The sequence below is a fragment of the Triticum dicoccoides genome, chromosome 5B, assembly GCF_002162155.2.
Source record: "Triticum dicoccoides isolate Atlit2015 ecotype Zavitan chromosome 5B, WEW_v2.0, whole genome shotgun sequence".
NCBI classification, from domain to species: Eukaryota; Viridiplantae; Streptophyta; class Magnoliopsida; order Poales; family Poaceae; genus Triticum; species Triticum dicoccoides.
In genome coordinates this window covers 314,074,748-314,100,584 of record NC_041389.1, presented here as the reverse complement: position 1 = coordinate 314,100,584, position 25,837 = coordinate 314,074,748, and the positions used below count along the sequence as shown (strand labels likewise).

At 43.5% G+C, this 25,837-nt stretch overlaps 1 protein-coding gene and 1 pseudogene across 1 annotated transcript; one reads left to right on the top strand and one right to left on the bottom strand.

Moving 5' to 3' along the window:
- Positions 1-3,081: 3,081 nt before the first annotated feature.
- On the bottom strand, positions 3,082-13,238 carry LOC119308643 (annotated as a pseudogene).
- A 499-nt stretch (positions 13,239-13,737) lies between these two features.
- On the top strand, positions 13,738-15,285 carry LOC119305444. Its single transcript, XM_037581957.1, has 3 exons — positions 13,738-13,970; positions 14,604-14,802; positions 14,886-15,285. Exons 2-3 carry the CDS (start codon positions 14,608-14,610, stop codon positions 15,144-15,146), a joined length of 456 nt encoding a protein of 151 aa, XP_037437854.1. The 5' UTR covers positions 13,738-13,970; positions 14,604-14,607; the 3' UTR covers positions 15,147-15,285.
- The last annotated feature ends 10,552 nt before the right edge of the window (positions 15,286-25,837 follow it).

Here is a 25,837-nt window from a genome sequence, read left to right as displayed (position 1 = left end):
GAAAAAAGACCCAATGACAGAACATGCGCTCTATGGACTTGTGGGGAAAATGTTGGCAATCTCGGGCATCTCATGGGCAAGCAACTAACCATTTAGCTAGCCAAATATTTGGTGAGGCAAAGTTTTGCTAAAACCAAACTTATCATACTCTTGGAATCTCTCTTTTTTTATTAGCGGCAACTCTGGTATAAATAGTTGAGAACACCGCTCAGCATTGATAGCTATCTCAAAAAACAATCTACAACCGCATACTGACCAAGATATGACTGGTCATATTCGATCCTAGCTTCATATCTGGACTATTTGAAAGGTTTTGAGCTTTTGTATATGAGAGTTAATTGGATATGCATAAGGCCTATGACAGAGTGAAATGGATAATTCTACAAAAGCTGATGCTCGGGATTTCATTGACCTTCTTATGGCTTGTGTTTCTTCTGTTAAATATAATGTCAGGTTCAATGACCAGAAGACAGAACAATTTGTTCCCACTAGGGGCCTCCGCCAGGGGGACCCTTTATCATTGTATCTATTTTTGTTGTGCGCAGAAGGGTCATCAAGTTTATTAGCTCATGCGGAGGAGGTTTCGTGGCATAGAGGGGGTAAGGGTATGCAAAAATGCATCATCAGTTTCACACTTGTTGTTCGCTGATGACTCCTTAATCCTCATGAAAGCTGATTTGATTAATGCAACCTCATTGAGACAAGTACTTGATCAATATTGTGTGAACTCTGGTTAACTGGTTAGTGATGCAAAGTGTAGCATATACTTCGGCCTAAGTGTGGATGTCCAATTAAAAGCTGACATTTATGTTGAACTTAGTATTATGACTGAAGTAATGTTTGATAAATACTTGGGGCCTCCTGCTATGGTGGGTGTGGATAGAAGTGTCAACTTATTGTATTTGGTCGAAAGAGTGATCAACAGGGTGCAAGTTTGGAAGGGAATGATCCTATCTTTAGGGGGGAAAGGAGATCCTAATTAAAGGTATAATTTAGTCTTTACCCGTGTTTGCTATGTAAGTGTTTAAGATTCCCAAGAAAATCTGTAAGGAAATCACTTGTACTATATCAGGCTTTTGGTGGGGTGATATTGAGGAGAAGAATAAGATGCACTAATGGGCATGGTGGAAGATGTGTATCCCCAAGAAGGATGGGGTATGGGGTTTAGAAATTTACATGCTTTTAATCTTGCGATGCTCGCAAAGCAGGTTTGGAGACTATTTTCAAATCCTGACTCAGTGTGTGCAAGGGTTTTGAGAGCTAAACATTATCTTGATGGAAATCTCTTGAAGGCAGGACCGAAGAAGGGATCTTCATTTATGTGGCAAAGTATTGTTGTCGGTCTCTAGACTTTCAAAAGATGGCATATTTGGAGAGTGGGATCGGGAAGTAATATCAATATCTCGAATGATCACTAGACACCGAGTAGTCAATCCAGGAAAGTTATATCTAGAAATGGATTTTTGCCTTCTGAATTGTGTTGATGAGTTGATTAATCCATGGACAGGGAGATGGGATGAAGATTTAATTCTGGACAATTTTGTTCGGTTGATGCTGAAAGAATTTTGAGGATCCCTTTGAGCACACAATTAACTGAGGATTTCATTGCCTGGCACAAGACTCGGACATACTCCTTTTTAGTCCGGTTCGCGTATTATAATGAGTGGGAACATCAATATGGTGCGACAATCAGAAGAGATGAGGTTGGACAAGTTTAACCCACTTTTGAAGATTCTCTGGAAGCTTTAAGTTTCTAGTAAAATAAAGATATTTGGTTGGAAGGCTTTACATAGGATGATACTGAGACCATGGTATGTCAGTCCTTGTGGATTGTCATATACCGGTATCTGGACAATGTCTTGTTTGTAAGGGGGGAGTTGAAGACTTGCGACACCTCATGTTACATGTGTTCGAGATAAAGAAGTGTGGAAAGCTTTGGGTCTTCAGGAAACGATCGCCCAAGCCCTTGTTTCGGACCGATCTGGTAGTGGTGTGCTTGAGAATATCCTCGGAGATCAATAGCATAATTCAACTACAATGGAACATCTCAGCTTCCAATAGTCTATCTTAATTGGAGCTTGGTACATTTGGTGACAGAGAAGGGAAGCTGCAAAGGGCGAAGGTGTGGCCATTCCTTCCAAAACATCACTCGCCATACATGCGATAACGACCAATTATGCTAGCTCTAGGAGTGCGATCTGATGTTAAATGGTCTAAACCTGGTCAAAATCTTTATAAAGTGAACGTGGATGCACGCTTCATGGAAGATGGAAGCGGAGCCACAATGGCGCTTCTTTGAAACCACTGGGGAGAAGGCTCTTACTGGGTCAACAACTCTCTTTACGCATGTGCTTGATGCCGTTGCAGCAGAAGCTTTGGCGATGGTGTGGAGCTAGCAGACCAGTGGGGGTGCTCAAATGTGATCTTTGAATTTAACTGTCTTAAGATTATCCAAGCATGCAAGGGGGAGGTTGATACCCTGCGTCCTTATTCTATTATTCTCACTGCCCAAGGGAAGGGAATAAGGTGGCACGCAAGCTTGCTAGGGCCTAGGGTTATCTATGGTTCTAATTTTGTAATTTCTTGGGCGGGTGATCCTCCGCAAAGTATCCTAGTTGAGCTTGTTAGTGATGTGACAATTATTTGATTTGAATGGAACACAACATCTTGTTTGCACTTACAAAGCAAGTCGTTGGCAGAAAATACTTGCTTCAAAACCTACGCAACCACCACTTACATATAACTTATTTTAAGCAATCATCTAAATTATAAACTACTTTCAACTAATGAATCTAGCAAATTACTCACGAGTCATTTTCATTCCGTGCAACGCTTTATGGTAATAAAGCATACTGTCAAATTATCTTCAATTATTAGATACTGGTCCTGAACCAAACCTACTCTCACCTGTCCAGTATAATGTTTCTTGACAGGTACTCCCTCCGTCCAGAAATACTATATATCTAGAACTAAAATACGTCTAGATACATCCATTTCCCCGACAAGTATTTCCGGACGGAGGGAGTAGGTTGCATCTATAGACATCACAACATTTAATTTTAGGCAAGTACCAGCGCAAGATTAAACAAGATATCTCAATTAAAAGGGCAGCTTGTAGTCAAACCCCGAAAGGGTTTGGGATATGCCGAAAGTACGGCTTACAAATGGAGCAAAGTTTGAATCTGGAATTCACATCTATAAGCCTTCTAGCGATCAAGTGTCAACTGCTACTACTATCCGAACACTACTACCCTAACCACGGACACTATACCATCCAAAAAATTGCTCCCAGACAAACCTGTTGTCACCTATCCAATATCAGGTTTCTTCACTCACAAAAAGTCAACCCTGCTGCACAACGATCTGACTGAAAGCCCACGTCAACAGAAGAACATCGAACTGCACACATCAGCATGCAGCCGTGGCAGTTCCGGGACTGTTGCTGCTGTTGACGACGAAGGGACACCACTCCCAGATGAAGTATCAGCAAATTCCTCGAATTTTATGAACTGGCTCATCTGCGCTGCTGCAAGGTGGGCGTAACAGATAGGTGCCACTGGAGAATATGAAAAACACAGTATTGTTCAAATGTCACGACACACTTAAAAATACAAAAGGAAGTGCATTGTGATATACTACATGTCAACATACCCACAGATATTGCAGTGGTGCTCCTCTGGTACCTGAGCAACAAGCACAAGAATAATATCATCCACCAAACTCATAAGAAAGTAAAGAAACACCACGTACTGTACAGTAACAGATTGGGAAATAGCCGTGTACTTACACATAGGAAAGGGAAAGAACTAGGCTCTGGAGTTCATCTGGTGAGAAACCAATCTGATCAAGCAAGACATGATAATGGGTGGGCCTTGAGGTGCCCTACGAGGGAGCAAACATTTCACAGTATTTAGGATGCCAAATATACACAGCACATGAAAAGTCTGACAGATGGTAATATGCATAACCAGCCACTAATTCTACAGTATTTAGGATGCCAAATAAAGCCTGCCAGATAACTATGCAATCAACAGTCGAATCACAAACTGCTTGAAATGATGCAATTTCCAAAATATTGGGTTGGTAAGCAGGGAGACTTACTATAGGTCCCGCATGAGCACACATGTAGAAATCATACTGTTTCGGATGAACAATACCCTTGTCCACTACAGTCCCTGTTCATAAAGCCAGAATGCAATTTAGTTCCTTAAATTGTTCTCTTTTCTTTGGTGCGGATGCGAAGTGCTCCGCTATGTTTTCACATAGGACAATTGCATACCAGCTGGAACATTATCTGGTGCGTCAGCTTGGAACAGTTTCGTGTGGTGATTCTTTTGAGCAATAATAACTGTAATCTTTGGAGGTGGCCCCTGACCCATATTCTGGTAAGCCTGCATCATTAAATTCTGTAAAAAAGAACATTTCCAGAAAAAGTTTCCCAAGCCAAATAAGTGCCAAGGACAACCTTTATTATTTGATCAACCTCGAGATTCAGTACTTGGCTAAACTGAGACTCACTCACACCATCCCTGCATATGTTGATCACATAAGAAAATGATGGACGAATTCAGAATACTGGTAACTAGTTAGTGCAGAAAACATGCAGCTGAAACACAGGAGACAACAAAGACAAAGTTCTAATTTATGATGTCAATGCATTGAACAGTGCTATTGTTTCCACATACAAACAGCAAGCTAAGCTTGGGCTTTTGCATGTGGAGGGAAATAATTCGTTCACAATATCAAGTTCTTGTGTGGAATACCACGACTTTTTAAAATTATATAAGAAGCTACATAAATAAGTTCAAACAAGATGATGATTACTTAGAATGTAGCCTCTGTGGAAGTAAAGTCAACAGTCGATCATGAACTACAAAAACTGGTTGTTTTAAACTTTTAATAGAAAATAGGTGTGCTAATACAAAGAAATCGTAAATATAGCAACACACACTAATAAATAAATATATATCTATTTTTTAACACGCAAAAGTGGAATAGATAATGCAGCATATTTATCGTAAACTTCTACATGAGATTTTGTGCATGTCATTTTGATATGTTTCATGGGTGCCAACACTGCCACTACCATACTTAATTCTTGATTATAAAAGAAAATAAATTAAAGGCAGAAAGAAAAAATGGTTTAGTAGTTCCAGTCCCTTTTTCTGTACATAGATAACTAAACGCTTGTGTGACGGAGATCGCTCTTTGTGGAACAGAAAAAAATACTACCAAATGTGTCTTTCCTTTTTAAGGCTACACCAAGCTTTGATAATCCAAGCAAATAATTCTATGAGAAAACTTAACATACCTAAGGCCATCGGCATAACTATCAGAATGTAAATTCCAAAAAATATCTATAACATGTCATGCCAATAATAATAAATACCTGAAGATGATTATCTGCTCTGGCTTTCTTTGTTGACTGGTTGTGTAGAAGTCTAGTAGAAGTTCCCTGGAATGCAAAGTGAAAGCAAAAATATGTGACAGGTTTAGAACAACATACATGGTACAATATGACTAAAAGAATGCCAGGTGTAAACAGAAATAACAGGTGATAAGTCTACAGTACCTTATTATACCATCATCCTTTCCATTATCCAGTGGCTTAAAAAGAGAATCAATCATCTCAACCTTTGGAGACTGGGTCCGTACAGATGCCCTGTAGCGTGATATTAGTGGCCAACATCTAGATCCAACAACCTGTAGCATATGCAGGGTAAATAAAAATCCCACAATGGTACAACAAGAAAGTAAGTTTTATCATACATACTGCTAAATCAGATGTTCAAAATAGTGATTCAAAAGTGATGGATTTTGCTATTGTTCATTGAATGGTGCAGGCCCTTTTTATAAATTGTACAGACTATTTGTGCTACATATCCGTCTAAACTATGCAGCTACTTTTAGGAGTACTCAAAGGGATGGAAACACAAGATATTTGCTTGATGCAAGTACTGCAAGAGAGGGAAGAAGACATACAGCAGCAATTGATGGTATATCTGATCGACCTGGAGAACCATGTGAAACATCCATTCCCAAAATTATTGTGGGTATCTTATTGATAACTGGAATCTTACGGCTATGCTCCAGTGCCAGCTTAGAGTTCATTCCACCAAGCTATTAACAGAAATAAACATGTTAAGAGTTCATCCTACCAAGCTATTGTAAGTGAGGTAAGACAGTTGGGTCAAACCTAACAGGCACAATCAGATAAAGAGACAAGTATATGTACCTTAGCATTGATCTTTAGAAGAACATTGGTGAAGTATTGATCATTCATCTTAGTACTAGGAACAATGCATTGAGTGACAATACCCATCTCATGAAGATTTTTCTTCTTCCATGGGCCTTCAAAAGAGTAAAAGAAGATTGTTACATGAAGATCCACGAGCAGCAAAAGAATATTGTTTAACATATTACCATAAATATCACAATTCTTCCTCTCTGGTAAAACACATAGCAGAAATTCCGGAGGACCAGGAAGGTTTGCTTTAACTTTTTCGAACATCCTTTCAACTCTTACAATGGGAGCACATCTCCTAGCTTGGTTATCTTCATCCACCAGGCTGTAAGGGCCTTCAATGATCTACGCAAGACAGGAGGTATAAAATATATGGCCAACAGATGTCATTACAAGACAAGGTACATGCTGTCATGCTTTACTGCGAAATAAAGGAGTCATGGAAGAACTTACAATGCCTTTGGTTCGTCCACAGTTTATCAGATCTCTTGAGATCCGGCTCATGTCACAACGAGCAGAGAAGTTCACAATTGCCCAACGCTCAATCCTGACAGGCTCAAATAGTTTCTGCAATAGTAATAAATGAAATTTAAGTTCAGTACAAAATACTTTTATTAGGTGTGCTCCGTCACAACTCACAAGTAACCAAGTAGCAACCTTGTTATTATAATTCCACCTGCCCTTGAATGGAACACAATCTTGACTATTTCCCACAACCAACTGGAATAACATATCAGAACAGTTTGAAAAGATTAGTCATGTATATAAAAAGAGCAAAATGTAAAATAGATTAGGTCTAACCATTGGTGCAGACAGAACACGACCCTCAACACGCGTGAGTTGATTATCAATTTTAATGCCACAAGAAGAAAAGATTGGGTCATCATCATATCTGTTACTTTTTACTGCCTGTAAATTGCATGTCAGTATCTAAGGAAGAAACTAAGTTGTAACATCTCAACAGAAGTCAACAAACCCACATCAGTAACAACTCTCATGCGATCCTGAGGTTTCTGTCGTGATTTTTCAACCAACGTCGTTCTTTGCTGAGAAGACAGTGCCTTCGTATAACGTTGAAGTGATATCATGTTCGCCAGCTGCACCATCAAAAGGAAGACATATATCACAACTTGGACTTTGAGTGGAGCCAGCAACTAAAACTGGTGAGACACACGTAAAGTGAATAAACAGTCAAGGCTACAACCTCAATTGGGAGATAATTTGGGCGTTTCGATTTTCCCACATCAAGACATGGCAGATAAGGCTTCTCCAAAAACACCTGCTTGGATTTAAAATATTCCTCAACAGTAATATCAACAGTTTGACCTTCACTGCTTCCACTCCGAACTTTCATGGGAAATCTGCGGAGCAATGTAATTTCGACATGACTAAAGAAGGTTGTAGAATTGTAGTGACTATTAAATAAACTAATATCTCCAGTAAAATAATGTTTGTGTTCCGGGTTGGCTCTAAACATTGGGTTTTTGCATTATGTGGAAAGGTCATAAAAGTATACATTATACAGACAATTGATGTGACAACTATATTTTTTATATCATGATTTCAGTCTATATATTTACAAAGATATTACTGCTGAAAGTTATACAAAATTAACTGTGTGAATCCTACAGCACTATGTTCTTATAACTGGAGGAAGAAAGTCGAGGCAGGTTGGACAAACAAGATATAGAAATGGAATAAGGATAGATGTGGAATAGGGGAACCCGTTTGTGAGAAAAATAATGAATAACACAATGCAGGAATAGAACCATACGTCTGTCTAGAGCAAGGCTGATCACTAAGCCCAATGATCTTAAATTCCATGTTGTTGTGTGTAGCTTTAACTCTCAGATTTTTCAACATTCTCTTTGCCTGCAAGATATATATAGATACAAGTTTGTGACAAGCATCATGAGAAGAAGAAAAAAGCAAAGAAAATATATGTTCAGTAGAAAAATAAAAGCTGGGATATCAGGCAGTGCTATAATATCATGAACCTTGGGCCAGTCAATGTCTCTAACGTCTCTGACATTTTGATTTGTAAGGAGGAAGTTGACAACAGGTCCAGGGGTCACAATCATAGTAGTCGAAACATCTGTTTAACATAGATGTGCCACATCAGTTTCTCATGATTAGCAAAGTGGATCAAAATACACAAGTCGACCGAAGAACACATACCCATGTTTAAAGATAAACCATTCATTGTAGTACGGAAGCTAGAATGGAGTCCACGACAACCACTGACTCCACCAGTTAAATCAACTAAATTTCTACTGTCATCACTAAAAAATGATTGTCTAACAAGTAGGCAACCTCTGGATACAAACAAATAATAATTACAATCAGAATGAGACTGAAGAGGTAAACAGAGTTTAAAACTACATTATCCATACCGCTTAGCCTGCTGTTGCCTTAAAACAATGTCAAGGACTCGCAGAGCATCCTGGGCATGATCCGAGTCGCTTCCTTGAAGCACTAGGGCAACTGATTTGAGGGGAATCCTTGCTGCGTAGCTTATACCCACTACAAACTGCTTTGGAAGATGTGACCTCTTTACTCGTTTCTTGTCACCCGGGCCAGGGCTTTCATGTCCTGGACTCCCACCAACAGCCCTGAAGAACAGATGAAGTTTGGGTAAGCTTCCTATTTGTATTTCTTTATCTATAAAGTGCCTCGAGCATTAACAAAATATATTATCCATGTTGCCGTTGGAAAATTTGGGACCTCAATGAGTATGATACTACAACAAATATCACTAACAGAACTAACAGCTACTCCCTCCGTCCGAAAATACTTGTCATCAAAATGGATAAAAAGAGACGTATCTAGAACTAAAATACATCTAGATACATCCCCTTTTATCCAGTTTGATGACAAGTATTTCCGGACGGAGGGAGTACATAACAATCCTTTGTGGCTTAACCAAGATATATAGCAAATAAAACTTCAACGCGGCAATCCCATGGGGGTTAACTATTTCAAATAGGAAATTCAACGCAGCAATCCCATGGGGGTTGACCATTTCAAGTAGAAATTCAACGCAGCAATCCCATGGGGGATAACCATTTCAAGCAGAACTCTGTCAAATATAGGATGTTTTCCTCACTTTGGTTACCACGAGTATTTATGTGTACAAAAACAGACACAATAAAAAAGCTAGACTATGGATGAGGACAGTTGGCTACAAATGTAAAAAAAAATATCAAAAAATCCTGATAGTTGGAACTGAAATACCAGTAAGCAAACAACATGACAGCAAGAACAGGAAAGTAGGCAGTGCGGACACTAAGAACAAGAATGGGTTTCCCATAAAAAAGAACAAAAATGGATCATTATCCAACTACTTGCACTTGGCAAATTCATCAGCTCACACAGTTTGCTATGATCGACAGTACATACGTACCTTGCAGATGTTTCCTCCATGATAACAGTGAACTCGAAGTTGTTCTGTGGAAGAGGTCCAACAGTAAATAGACATTTCTCGCCATCGTATGCAAAATCCTTTCCAGCAAGCTCAGAACTGTATGTTTGCAACATTTTATCGATGACCTTCCGGCCAATGCCCTTGCCTTCAACCACCTGATCGTCATCAGATTTGATGGACACCTGCAGCATAATCACAAATTTCAGAACAGGCATTGAACTATAATTATCAAATGCTTGAGAAAAGAATAACAAATGCAGAAATTCAGAATTGTTCATTACACTGTATTGGTAGAAAACCGAATCAATCCCACTAAGCTTCACAGCAAAGTGGTTTGACAGCAACCTAATGGGCTTTCCTTCACGGCCCAAGCCAGTCCGTGCCATTGCTGTGCGTTTAACAGTGTCATTCTTATGCACTTGTACAGCTCCACCCGTTTTAGCCGCCATAATCAGGTACCTAAATGAAGTCAATTCTAAGGTCAATTGATGCAAAGAACATGAGGTGAATAGAAGTGGGACATAAACCATACACAATTTTTTCTTGGAAACAATTTGGGAAAACAATGCTGTCCATCTAGGGCAATTAAAAGGTAGGATCAAACATGACAATAAAGTGATAAAAAGGTAACATCAATCATGACAAGCACAAGGAGAAATTGGCACACGCTAAAATTGAATGTGAGAAATCTAAACACATTGTGTTCCATACAAGGCAGAACAGAGCTGTACACAGGTTAATTTTATAGTAATGTTGTTATATTCTTGATAAAAGCAAACCATGTTGGGCTCTTTGATTCACAGGATTCTGAAAATGTGCGAACGGGGAAAAAACCAGGAATAGGAGGATGCATGTGCAAAACAGAAGATTGTAAAAACATAGGAATTTTGCGGAATTGGGTGTTTGACTCACAGGAATAGTAAAAGACACAGGAATCCTAAAAAGCATAGTCAAGTCAAGGTTAAACATATGCAAAGTTAAGAATAGGTTGTTATTATGCAACTTATGCCTTTGCCCTTGTTCTTTGAGCGAAGAAATGAAAAAACGAGACAGAGGTGTGAGTGGATTGTAAAATTCCTTTGTTTCTCCTCTGAAAGTCAAACCAAAGGAAAATGTGTCACCAAAGGAAAATTTCCTATTCCTATGTTTTTCCCTCCACTTCTCCTATGAATCAATGCCACAAGTTAAAAGTCAGTGCTACATTACTCTTTTATTATTTGTATGAACCTATTTTATTAAAATAATCGTAAAACAAAAAAGTTCAGTGCCAGAAATAAAAAACTAAAAGAACAAATACAAAGAGGCAACAAGCACAGCAGCTTCTTGTTTCTGGGTATTTTTCATTTTGAAGGGGATACTACTGCAGCATATGAATAGAACACTGAGGTTGTCTACTAATAGAACTAGAAGTAGCTTAACAAAACTGAAACAAAACATATCATAACTGGTAAGAACTCCACCAAGCATTAGCCCTTAACATGCAGTGCTCCTGCGTGATCTCGGAAAAAAAGTGAGCTCTCCAGATTCAGATTGTTTGTACAACCAGCAACACAAGCAGATATTTCAATATTTTCTGTCGACATATATAAATATATTTGCATCTAGATCTAAGATCTACTCCCTCCGTTCACAAATATAAGATGTTCTAACTTTTTTCTGAATCAGATGTATATAGACGCATTTTAGTGTGTTTGTTCACTCATTTCAGTCCGCATGTAGTCCATATAGAAATATCCAAAACATCTCATATTTGTGAACGGAGGGAGTACTACATTCGACCCAAAAAACTATACTAACTGCTATCATTAGTAATAGCTCGCAGTGGTCTTCCACTGTAACACTCAATCCTCGCATGTCACTAGGTCTACCGTCAGCCATTAATAAACAATGAATGGTATGCTTGTGCCCACGTATTAGCATGCAGAAGGAACATGGAATGAATACAACTACAACAACATGTACACATAAACTCAAGTCCGTCCAAGTAGCAATCAGCACTTCAGGACCAGTTGCTGAGGCATATGGTGGAGCACCCAGGAAAAGATAGATCGTGCAAAACGCCAACAACAGTAAAATGGCCGTGAACCAAAGCAATTTTGACAAAACTCAGACCAAATAAAACACCTCCATAGGTTGATGTTTAAACCTTGGGAACAGTGGCGAAGATGCAGGATAGAAGCAGGGTATAAGAAAGTTCCAGAAACACACTACAATCATTTGAAAGTGTCCGCTAGTCCAAAAAAGTACATCCAGAACACATCAGCGTCACAAAAATCGTGAACGAAATACTATCTTAAAAGCACTGTAACAGTATTGTTCGCGACTACATAACTGTAATCTGAAAATGGTGGACCTGCTAAATCGTAACTCTACATCCAGACCAGAAACAGCATCGAGAAACGATCTGTCAATCTATCATGAAGCACAAACGGGGAAGAAACTGAATCAACTTGGTTATTTCAAAAAAAAAAAAGGCGCAACCAAATCCACCGAAACAGGAGACCGGGGGAAATCAAAGCCGAATCCAAACCCTCACCACGCAAATAGAGCAAACTAGTACCAATCCAAGCCAATGTTCCTATCGATGCAGAAAGTAGGCAGCAAGTGTGGAAGCGGAGATTTATGCCACGATGAAGCAAATTCCCTTTGCAGAGTTGCAAACCCCAAACAATCGAAACTCGCGTGCACCAGCAGAGCATGAGATTATTGCACCCAAACCTCCCGGGGAAAGCAGTTCGGTCACGAAATAAGAACAAAACACCTAACCGGTCACGAAGAAAAGAACCGCGCAGAGAAATGCTTCTACTCTACCTCCGTACCAACAATCGGACGCACGCAGTAACAGGACGGTTCTAAATAAGTGACAGGACGGCCTGACGGTCTCAATCATCTAGAGATGGAAAATCGCTAGGATCAGGGGCAGCGTCTGCAATATCACACAACAATCTCGAATCAAACAACCCGGAACCCCCTAACCCCTAACCAATCACATTGGGCAGAACCCAAATCCCCCAAAACGCTCACCGAATCGAACCGAACACGCGCCGTGGAACGGAGGGAGCGAGACCAGCGCTAGCACCGGGCCCCGGAGATCGATCACACGAACCTCTCGACGCGACCGGCCTCGAATCCAAAGCAACCCAGAACCCCCGAAACGCCCGCATTGCACAGAACCAAAATCCCCTACCAGACACGCGCCGTGGAACCGGGCGAGCGCGACGAGCGCCAGCACCGCGCTCTGAAATCGAATGCACAAACATCTCGAACCCAACTACCTAGAGTCGGAGCAACACGAAATCGAAGAACACCTCGCATTTCACAGAACCAATCCCACCCCCAAAACCCCACATGTGCGAGCCACAAAAACCCTCAAAAAACCCACGGCGGATCGAACCAGGCGCTGCGGAACCCAGCGATGTGAGCGCGAGCAGACACGAACTCACCTTCCAGAGCTCGCCCGGAGATGCGGAACCCTCTCGCCTCCGCCCTCTCCGCCTCCGCGCCCTTAGGGAGGTGGATGGAAGGGGAGAGGTGAAAAAGGAAGGCGGGGCGGAGGACGCCAGACGGCGGGGGCTGGGATTTGGGAAGAAATGGGAATGGGTCTGACTATAAGTTGGCCTGCGCTTCGGGCCTTCTCCGCACCGTGAGCTCTGGAAGGATCTGGTCCGTCGGTTTGAAGATAGACGGCTGCTTACGGTGGGTTTTTCCTCTTTTTCTGAACGGGTTTTTCGGTGGCTAGTTTTGTGAACCGGATATGCTAAACGGCTGAACCACAGCGGGGCAACCAGCCAAGCTCGTTTATTCGGAAGAAGAAGAAAACAAAAGCGGCATGGCGCAAGCGTGTCTCGCTGAGACGCGATGGGGCAAAATTTCGTGTTTTGACCCTTTTTACAAAGAAATTCGAGATCTGACCCCTGTCTGAAACTATTTTGGGATCTGACCCTTTTGACTACCGCGAGGAGGGCCGGCGGTAGGTTTGCACGTCCTACCGCCATCATCAGTGGCGGTAGGCCCTCTAACGGCGACTGACGGCCGTCGGCGCGTACTGACGGGGGAAGGGCCTACCGCCACAGCCTGAGGCGGTAGGGTTCGGTGGCCTACCGCCCGAGGTGGTGGCGGTAGGTGCCGAAGAGGCAAGTGATGCTGCGGGCGGGCCCTACCCCACCCACCAGCCCGTTCTTCCTCCTCCCCTCGACTCGAACAGAGTCGAGCGCCGCCTCTCTCCTCATCCCGATCCCCTCCCTCGATCTCCCTCTTTCCTCCACCATTTCCGCGGATCTTTGGGGCAAATCGAAGAGGCCGGTAAGCTCCTCCATTCCCTCCAATCAGTTTTCGCAATGGTTTTTTATTTTTGAAGTTATTTTTGGCACTAGGTGCAACCTAGGTTTTGGTGTTGATTTTTTTATGATGTTTTAGTTGTTTAGGAGTATATGATTTAGTAGTAGGCCTATGTGAGGATGTGTGGGTGAAACAATTGCAACATATGTGAGGATATGTTGGTGAATGCATATATGTTGGTCCATTTTATTTTGTGATGTATATATGAATTTTATAAGAAATCTTTCTGTATGTTGAATGCAAGATTGTGAGGATAAAGGCATAACAAAATTCGTAGACGGTTAATGTATTGCAAATTTGTGAAGATGTATGTTTTGCAAAATTGGTAGGTGGTTAATGCATAGTGTGAAAATGTGTGTATTTCTATTTCATATAGTTGCAAATGTATGAACCCTAGGTTTAGTCTTTCTTATAGCCATACGAGGAACCCTCTCTAGTTGATATGATGAACCCTAGAACCTAGATGAACCCTAGGTTTAGTCTTTCTTATAGCCATATGTGATGATTTATTGTGTGAATATTTTAGATATTTGTTTTGCTTGCATTAGAACAAATATTGATGTTTAATTAACTTTATCCAATCAATGCTTATATAAGGAACATGGCGCCACCACCACCAATTGACGAGGATGATGACTATGAAAACCCACTTGAGGAAGCCATCTGTGCTCAAAGAGTGAGGCTGAGCGAACGGGAGGTGTGCAACCTATGGGACAACTTTCTGCCACGTGCTGAGTTGATCGGGGCGCCATTCGTGACCCATCTGACAAGTACCATGATCGATCGACATGTCATGGTATGTTATTAGTGTAGAATCCACGGAATTGTTAATAGTTTAAATAATCCATACTTATCAATTGATATGTTTTTCTTATTCAGAAATTGCCAAAGAGCCTATCTGAGAGTTGTGGCATCGAGGCTGATGAAGAAGGCTATGCTGGAATACGCCTTACCGCAAGGGGGGCCGTCACTACTTGTGCGAACGGCGTGGAAACGGACGGTCGCACACATTTAAGCACAGATGGGTGGAAGAGCTTCCTCGTTGACAAGCATCTTCATGTTGGACAGGCCATCCTTATTACTATCAGGAAGACCAACCGTCAAGGCTTGAAGATGATGATCGTCATCGATATCATCTAAAGTATATATGTGTGTGGCTGCTGATGATCGTCATGTTTGATTGCTACCTATTTTGGCTTCGTGAAACTATTTGGATGTGATCAAACTATGTTATGTTTATGTCTATGAAATTGTAATCAAACTATGTTATGTTTATGTCTATGAAATTATGATCAAACTATGTTATTTGGTACTTGTTTCTTAATCTGTAATGGCGAAACTAATTATGCTTATGTCTATGAAATTGTGCCTATTGGTTCTTATGTTCAGGGCCCTTGCATATTTCTATGAAATTGTGATCACACTTTTTGGATGTGATCAAACTTCTTATGTCTATAAAATTTTACACGAAACACAGGACCCTACCCAGGACGCTTGCATATCTCGTTACAGAAGGCATGCACGGCAAAACCCTGCCACACCTTACCGCCAGATCCCCTGGCGGTAGGGTTAGACAGCTTACCGCCTGGTTGTCTGGCGGTAAGGTACTTATCCACGTCAGCGCGCGGTGACGGCCCCCGTCTTCCTCCATCACACCCTACCGCCAGGGTATCGGGCGGTAGCCTGTCTAACCCTACCGCCAGGGGCTATGGCGGTAGCAAAAGGGTCAAATCCCGATTTTTTTTTGAACGGGGGTCAGATCTTGATTTTGTTTGCAAAAAGGGTCAAAACACGAAATTCAGCCACGCGATGGTGCGTGCTTGTTGGTGGAAGCCTTTGGTCGCTGACACGTGGGCTAGGCCAGCGACGTCGGTCAGAGGATCCAGTTTGCGGGTGGGGCTCGACCGGTGGCGAGGGATCCACTCCACAGCACGGCAAGACGGGCGGCGCTGTTGACGCCTCGCACGACCAAGCAGAAGTGGATCCTTGGCCAACTGCGCTGACCCATTTCTTCGGGAGGTTATTTTCGTTTAACCACGTCACAACAGATGTGAATACAAATTCTTTTTTCTCAGGGCAACTTTTTTTTTGCGGGATCACTTGTATTACTCAAATAATAATGTCTTTACAATCATCAAGGGAAATACCCAAGACTTCATCTGGACCAGACCCCAACCAGGTCATAGTTCGTCCCTCAACACGAGCAAATCTAGCCAAACTATCACTAGTTTTATTCTGGTCTCTCGCAACATGAGTAATACAAGTTTGTCTAAGACTCATAAGAAGTCTAATTTCATTCACCAAAGCAGCATAAATTGATCGATCGACTCCAGCAGATGTTACCATGGCCACTGCCATGCTTGAATCCGTCTCGACAGCAACGGTTGCAGTTTGGATCTTTGTATTGCCAGAGATAAACCCTCCATGATTGCACCTAGTTCCGCTTCAACCGCATCTCTGCAAGAAAATAACGCTCTGCATGCCGAAAAGATGATCCCCCCAGTAGAGTTACGTAGGATCATGCCAGCACCCGCATTGTCAGAGTCAACAAAAGAGCCATCTGTATTCAGTTTTATCCAACCCTCATCGGGAAGCTTCCACTTACATACAGAAACTGAGCTCTGGGGGTTGATCGCTGCATTTTGATCAAAGTTCAGATATCCTTTCCCTTTAGCCGGATCCATACCTTGATTCATTTTAATCCCTACTAATTCATCAAAGTATCTCCTCAGAAAACGGGCAGAGACATCCATAGCTGGCGCTGGTTTGTGATGTATGATTTCATTCCGCACATACCAGCTTCTCCAGAAAATGAGCAGAACCTTACACCTATCAAGCTCGCTTAATGAATCCAGCGCATGCAGTAGCCACTCTCTTCCATTGGGCACAAATGACTCAATAGCCGGCAATTTCCAGATCTTCGCCATTAACTTGTACAGATCGCGCCCCCGCTGGCATCTCAAAAAAGGATGGAAATTATCCTCCGTTTCCATTCCACAAACCGGGCATCTGTTGACAACCTCGAGCCCCCTCTTATTCTTGTTTTTCCAAGTGGGAAGAGCGTCAGTCGCTAAACGCCAAGCGAAATTCCGGATCGTTGGGGGTACTGCACACTTCCATATAAGGTTCCAGCAGGTTCTTCCTCCTGAAGACGGCGTACTAGACAATGCCGCGTCCGCCCCAAATGCTTCCTGAAACGCAAATTCGTATGCCGATTTGACTGAGAATACACCGTGTCTGCCTGGTGCCCATGCAATCACATCTTCGGCAGCCCTTGGCGAAGCTCGAATCTTCAAAATCTCAAACACATCAGCCGGTAGAAAATACTGCTGTAGTGTCTCCACTTTCCAAGACCCATTAGTATTAAGCAAATCTGCGACAAAACGGATACGGCAACGCCCCTGCAGCGAGACCGGCTTGAAGGAAAATGGTCTTGGAATCCAATTGTCCCTCCATACTCTGATATTCTTACCGTTCCCTACTCTCCATATTAGTCCTATTTTCAACAAGTCAAGACCATGGCTAATTGCTTGCCATGACGAAGATGCATTGCTTGTGAATACCGTATCCTCTAACTTTCCATACTGGTAGTACTTTGCTTTAAGAACCTGGGCATAGAGGCTATCCGGGTTGGCCAGTAGTCGCCAAGCCTGCCGAGCTAGCAACGCTTGATTGAATAACCGGAAGTCTTGAAAGCCCACACCTCCCCTGTCCTTTGGCTGAAGAAGATGATCCCACCTCCTCCAATGCACCTTCCATTTCCCCTTTGAAGATCCCCAATAAAAGTTCCTCACCATTCTAGTAAGATCATCACACACCGAGAAGGGGAGTTTGAAGACACCCATTCTCAGGGCAACTTCAACGTGCCGACGCATTTTATGTGCGCATTCATTTGGGTTAAAATGAACAAAAAATTACGATCGAACACACTGACGCAAATAGACAGTCATCCGTGTTTTTCGTCGTTCGTGACCCATTCCTGGCCAAAATTTGGGTTGGGTTTGTGTTGGCACGGACGCACGCCACAGCCGCCTTATCCTCCCCCTGGCCCGTCCGTCGGGGCACAACGCCGGTATTCCCCCTCCCTTCGCAACCGGTACTTCTGGCCACGCCGCCATCGCCGTCGCCTCCCACTTCATGTTGCACAGACGTTGGTATCCATGGTACCTTGCGGGCGAAGCGTCGAACACCTTGTGGGCAAGCGGCGGCATAGTCGAGGTGGTGGCGTGGCCGTGGAGGTGCTACGATGGCGGCGAAAAGAGACCACCAATGCTGACAAGTACGGGCGTCGGATGCGATGTCGAGGTGGGGAAAGTGTGTGGATGCGGGCGACGACCTGAGTCATTTTTTAGAGTAAGAAGGATGGTGGAGTACTCGGTAAAAGAGGATGAGGTGTTGTTGGTGCAATATCTGCCTACCTATGTTTTGGAGATTGTTGACAGAAACAGGTATGGACTGATTTGTTTGCTAGTGCATACAGAGAGACATAGTCCATACAAAACCGAAGAGGATGTTGTCTCCGGTGTCAAGTTCGAGGAAGTTCACTGAAGTATATCTATGTTGCAGAGAATAAAGAGCTACATATGTTGAAGACATATAGACGAGAAGATTGATGTGAAGGAATTAACCCCTCGAACATTTAATGCTGAAGCGAAGCATTTTGATTCGGTATCATCGTCCGAAGAAATTGACTGCAGCGAACGGAAGTCGGAGACAAATTGAAGACATAGTATTCTTTTCATCTTTTTTCTTTGGTTCATTTGAGTCATATGACCTCCGTACTATTAAGAGGGGTATAGGTTCTCAAAGCTTAGATCCGCTGCGATGCTTATCCCAAAACCTATGAAAGATGCGAGAGAAATCTCTTTATGCTCCGAATTATCACCTGGTAGCAGTAGATGTTGTTCTTCGTGCTGCAGGAGATATCTTTCGGACTAAGGAGTTAGTATTACTTGCTCCGCAAGTAATGTTACCGTTGTGCTCAAATTTCCAGCCGTTGGACTCGTGTCGTTCAGTCATTGGCTGCTCCTCGTGTCCAATTTGGTCGTTTTCCATTAGGGAAGGCTGCGGCTATAAATAGCCACCCCTCTCCAACATTATCGGTTGGCTGCTCCGCTTGAGATTTCTGAGAAGATTGATTTGAGCAACCCCTCTCCGAGTGATTTGAGTTTAAGATCCATCGAGAGAAAAAAAACAAGAGCCCAAACTTAAACAGTGGTTTAGCATCACAGTAGTTCTGAGTTAGAGTTCTTGTGCCTATTACTCTTGAGAGTTGCGCACTCTCTAGACGGATAGGTTTCCGCTCGAGTGTTGAAGAGTTGTTGTCTTCACCGAGCTAGATTTTCAGCAACCAAGACTGACTGTGGTTCATGAAGGTCGACCGAAGGTTTGGAGATCGCCGACAAGTATCTACCACGAGTGAAATCAACCAGTCTGATCAGCTCTATGTTGAAGGAGAATACAGTCAGAGAGTTTATCTTCCGTGTTAAGTCACAACCCCTTCAACCAGATGTATCCCTCTGGCAGAAGGGTAAACTGGTCTACCAAATCTGATTGTCGCCATCGAGCACCACTAGTTCATTCTACTTCACTGCAATTCCTTTAGCAGTTTACATTCATGCTCTGTGTTGATAGTTTACCTGATCATTATCATATGTTGTGTTTCCCTTACGCATCGTTCTATTCTGCTGTCAACCTCGGATATCATTGTGTTCATGCCATTCCGTTCTCATCACTTGTTTCCATTCGTCACTGTCATATTCCTCGGGTCATCTGTGATATCTTACTATAGCTTTATTCCTCTGTGTGTATCATGTTGTGTCTCATTCTACTGCATCTGTTTGCATGTTGCATTACTCTCATCGTGGTTAAACCCATGATTTCCCAAGCTCGTACTGTTGTCGCTTCCTTCATCGAGGAATATGCTTCTGAAGATGAAGAATGATTTAGTTCGTTTCCATCTTTCCATTATTCCGCTGTTGTGATTGGATCGATTTCTGTCGGTGTTCAAAAGTACGGGCTCTTTCTGTACCCCTTACTTGTGCACGAGCAGCCGTAGCCACGCCTGCAGCGGGGCCTGACAGGACAACAGAGGACAAAACACAAGACTACCGAGACAGGCAATCAAGATAGTGAACAGAGAACAAAGGACGAGCTGGACCTCCCCCGGCAACACCTTGCTGGGGCGGTCTGCGTAGCCCCGGCAAGCTCCTTGCCGGGGGCAACCTACACAGCACCAGCAAGCCGTCGCCCTTGAGGCTAAGAGTTCTAACACCATCGACAATGTTAAGGCCAAGATTTGGGAACACATGCGTGGTAGCATGTAGATCCTCATAAAGTTTGATGGCCTATAGGTCCGTGCGGGACCAGAAGACGAAGACCCCCGGCAAGACCCTTGCCGAGGACGACTCTGAGGCCCCCGGCAAGCCTTGCCGGGGACGATTGCTGGGCCGCGGCCAGGCCCGCGCCCGACAAGGATTTGCCACCTCACCACCACTCCAGTGCGACGAACAGCATGCCAACTAAGCAGGCGCCTGCGTGGCGGCATGCAGATCTTTGTGGAGGCTCTACCACTGCATCAGCACATCAGCTAGCTAGCCAGCGTGGCACTGCATGCCTTGTCAGCCTGGACGCGTGTCAAAAGCAAGAAGGGGCAGCGACGGATAGGACGGCTCCTGTTATCATCCCCGATAAAGTAAGAGGGCACGTAGGCAGCACATTAAATGTGTTTGTCCTACGGTGCCGAGTGATAAGCTCATACGCTGTAGCTTACTTTCTACCTCCTGTGTGCCATTGCGGCAACCCCTTTTTCATATAAAAGGAGGCCCACGACATATTGAGAGAGGATTCAGACTTTTGGAATGGGCATGCATCGCAGCTAGTTCAAGAGCAAAAGAACACTAATATACACACAAGCATGATTAGGGTATTATGCATCTTTGCGGCACGAGCCTGGGTAAAAATCCCCTCGCGTTGATCGCTACCTGCTCTTCGTGCAGCTCCTCTCCCCGCCAACCATAGGAGGGATTCCTGTGATCCCATAGGTGTTCGTTTCCCCGACATCCTTGGCGCGCCAGGTAAGGGCAGTTATTTCTGGGAATCTGGTCTAGTAGTTAGCGCAGCAGTTTCTTCGTCGCCATGGCTCGGAGGAAGAAGACGATCACAGCGGTCGGTTTGTCTGGAGCAGCACCGCCCGTGCCAGCGCGGACGGGCAACATGGCAGACGCCGGTGACGGAGGAGATCACGATCATCCGCGCCACCCGATATGAGAAGCCAGATGAGCGGCGTCGTCTGCAGCTACGATGATGATCCTCACAGCAACCAAAAGCTAAGTCACGCTGAAACTTTGAGTAACTTCCTTTTTGTGAGGTTCTTCCCCTTGAATGGTTTCGGTTTTTTATGGAAAACCTGCACGCGAAGGAACCACGCCGCTATTGCCTGCGCCCTTGTCCTATTTCGGTTCTACTCAACAGCTCAAGTGGTTGCGCCAAGGACGGCAGGGTGGCTTGCCCGACAGCGACACCCCCAAGCAAGCTGCTAAGGATCTGTCCTTCGAAGCGCCCACGGCAAGGGTTAGCGCGCCAGCAAGCCTATCCAACTAAGCGTAGGGGTGAAAGTGCGTTATATCGACTAGAGGGGGGTGAATAGGCGATTTTTATGAATTCTTCACTGAGGAATTTGCTGGTGAGGAAATTCCTAAGTGAAGAACTACTTGCAGCGGAATAAGTACTCAGAAGTAAACATAACAGAACACAAGCATAGTCATCATGATGAAATGAAGACAAGCACATAGTACAGAAAGCGTAAACACAGGATAACACAAGAAAGAAGACGGACAGGCTGAAGAAATTGAACTGAGGAAATTGAGAAAGTCTTCAGTCGAAGTCTTCAAACAGATATGAACAGGCACACAACAATAGACATGAGGAAATGAAAGAGTTGAGGAAATAGAACCGGTAAGCTTGGTGAAGACAATGATTTGGTAGACCAGTTCCAACAGCTGTCTCAGTTGTACATCTGGTTGGAGCGGCTGAGTATTTAAACTCGAGGACACCCAGTCCCGGACACACAGTCCTCACCATATTCTCCTTGAGCTAAGGTCACACAGACCTCGCCCAATCACTCGTGGTAAGTCTTCAGGTGACTTCCGAACCTTCACAAACTCGGTCACTCGGCGATCCACAATTACTCTTGGATGCTCTAGACCTTGACGCCTAACCGTCTGGAAGAAGCACAGTCTTCAAAGGAAACAAGCGTCGGATCCACGCAGGATCAATCTCTTCAGTGACGCTCAATCACTTTGGATTTGTAGGTGTTGGGTTTGGGTTTTCCTCACTTGATGATTTTCGCTCAAAGTCCTCGGAGGATGGGATGCTCTCAATTGACAAGTGTTAGTTTCTCTCGGAGCAGCCAACCAGCTAGTGGTTGAAGGGGGTGGCTATTTATAGCCTAAGGAGCAGCCCGACATGATAAGACATAAATGCCCTTGTCTGATATGACTGTTAGGTGGGTAGATATTTTGGAACAGCTGGCGCATAGCACAACAACGGTCGGAATTTTGACTATCAAATTCCTCAGGGCTATCATGTTCCTCACTGTGTAGGTAATTCGCACTGGCGAATTCCTAACTCCTCAGTCAGAACAAATTCCTCAGAGACCAGAAGAACTTCGTCTCTGTCACTGAAGAATATGACTGAACTGTATGAGATTTCCAATGGCTTCACTCGAAGGGATTGGTAGGTGTAGGATTTTGAGTTGAGCACCACATGGAATTTTTTTCTTAGTATTTCCTCGACCCCCTTTAACAGTACGGTGTTCCCTATGAATCAAGAAAGAGAAAATGAAACTACGAAAACAAAAGTCTTCACGCTTCATGTTCCTCGAATGATTGCCAAGTCTTCAGGATCACACCAATTTCTTCACTTTCAAAGTCTTCCGAAAGTCTTCAGAAATCCAAAGTCTTCAGTCGAAGAACTTCATTTTTAGGGGTCGACTTTCTCTGTAAATATCAAGCTCCTCATAGACTTATAGACATGTGTACACTCACAAATGCATCAGTCCCTTAACCTATAAGTCTTCAATACACCAAAATCACTAAGGGGCACTAGATGCACTTACAATCTCCCCCTTTTTGGTGATTGATGACAATATAGGTTAAGTTTTCAACGGGGATAAACATATGAAGTGTAAATACTGATATTGAGGAATTTGATTGCAAGATATTGAAGAACTCCCCCTGAATATGTGCATAGTGAGGAATTTGCTTTTGAAGCAATGCACACTTGAAGAGTATAATCATAGAGATCTCCCCTTATATCTTGTAATTCATACACGCATTTGACATATAATGTGAAGAATTTGAAATGCATGATGAAATATGGTGACTGACGTAATCCAGCATGCGTGCAATAACATTAAAGAGGAATAAGCATGCAAATGAACACAACAAAAGTGTCAGGCCACCATAAAGTTTAAGATTACAACTCGATCCAGCAAAGTCATCAGAAGAATGAGAGTTGTAACATAGCAAAAAAGACGCCCATATAGGATAGACCCGCTTGAAGACTAACTCAAATTTCTCCCCCTTTGTCATCGAATGACCAAAAGGGTCGAAACTGAGGACTAACGCCCCTGAAGAATTTCATGATGATGGAGGAGTGCCAGCGTGGTCAGGGTCTTGAGTCGTTGTAGGGCATGCTGCAGTGTCGTCCAAGTCTTCATACTCGTCCGTGGCGCGTGATGAAGAATATGAGCTGGCCACCAAGGAAGGAACCTTGACCTTCTTGTATTTGTTTTGGTGGAGGAGCAGACCAGTCGAAGTCTTCCTTGAAGCCCAATTGCTTCAAATCTTCTTCACCATATAGATGTGACAGAATAGCCCAGGTGCAATCAAACACTTCATGGAGGTAGTAATGGTTTTTCTTCACTGCATTATGTGTAGAAGTAATATTGTGAAGAATAGAGCCAAAGTGACGCTTAACCCACTTGTGGTTTCGATCCACCTTCTGGTGAAGACTTATAAGCATTTCACGGTCAGTCATCACACGAGGAGCAGTAGCTTGAGGACTTGACTTGGTAGCATTGGCAGCAGAATCATGAGTGGTAGAGTCATCATTGGTGGAGTAAGATGCAGCTTTGCGGAACTGACCATCCAATGGACGAATGCCTTCATCGATAACGGCTGGTGACTTGCCCTTCTCATCAGATGAGGAAATTGTCCGCTTGAGGACTTCAATAGGGGCAAGTAGCTGAGGTGATTCTGAAAATCAGCCTTGTAATTGAGTGAAGACCTTGTTCTTAGGAATCTCATGATCCACGGCGTGTAAGGCTTCAGCTCAAATGGTGAAAGTGCAACATTCGCCAGAGTCCTCATGAAGAAATCATGATAGTTTATGGGGATGCCATGCATTATGTTGAAAAGCATATTCTTCATCATCCCAACAATTTCTTCATCGGATGAGTCATGGCCTTTGATAGGACTCATGGTCTTCGTTAGAATGCGGTAGATGGTTCTTGGAACATAGAGCAATTCCTTCACGAGGAATTTGGTCCTTGGGGCTTGACCAGGCTTCAGCGGCTTCATGAGCACTTGCATATAGTGAGCAGTGAGTTCAGGCTCATCATACAGACAATGAGCACCGTCAGGTGGAGGACTGATTGGCAAGGCACAAAGCAATTCAGAGGCTGGTGCCTTGTAATGAGTGTTTTCATTCATCCAGTCCAACACCCACGACTTGACGTTAGCAGCATCACCTGTGATATGCAGAGTTGCGTAGAACTGAAGAATGAGCTCTTCATTCCAATCAACTATGTCACAGCAGAAGTTGAGCAAGCCTGCATCATGAAGCATGCCGAGGACTTGAGAAAAGCACGACATTGATTCCATGTCCACATGAGGAATATGCTCGTGATCGAAGACTTTGTCCTTGTTGAAAAGAAGTGAGGAATAGAAGTTGGCCTGGCTGGCAGTCCAGAAACGCTTCCTTCTAAGACGAGCATTGTCATAGGGGTTGAATTCAGTGAAGAACACGTGCTCGCCGAAGAAATCATCAGCCTTGAATTTTTGCTTCTTTGAGAAGGGATCCTTTGGCTTGGGCTGAGGAGTGTCAGTCAATTGCATCACCATCTCAGGAATCGCAATCTCAGGTTCCTCAGGCTGAGGAATTTCAGGCTCTTCTGCAGCTTCAGCCTTGGTCTTCTTTGCATCTGATGCAGATGGAAGGATCGGAGTTGGTGTAGGTGCAGGCGGTGCAGAGGACTTTGGTTCATTTTCATCAGGCGCAACTGATGCAGTTGCCCTGACTTGTTCACTTTCATCAGGCGCACCATTAGTGGATGCCCTGGCAATATCTTCAACAGCTGGAATGGAGTCATCAGCCCTGGCACTCTTAGTTTCTTCAGCAGCCTGATTGTCATCAGCGGTGCTGGCATGTTCTTTAGTAGGCTGAGCAGATGCTTCAGCCTGAGTAACTTCAATGTGCACAGGAGGAGCAACACTTGAAGTGAATTTCTTCGTCAGATTGACGAACTGCACCTTGGCGCCCTTCCAATCAGCATAGTAGCGATCGAATTCATCACTCAATTGCTTGATTTCAGCTTGCAAAGCAATGAGCTGATCAGGGGTGAGAGTGAGGACATTGTCCTTGAGGTAGCGATGTTTCTTGTACTGTGCTTTCTTCAAGCTTCTTGTAAGTGCATCTAGTGCCCCTTAGTGATTTTGGTGTATTGAAGACTTATATGTTAAGGGACTAATGTGTTTATGAGTGTACACAGGTTTATAAGTCTATGAGGAGTTTGATATTTACAGACAAAGTCGACCCCTAAAAATGAA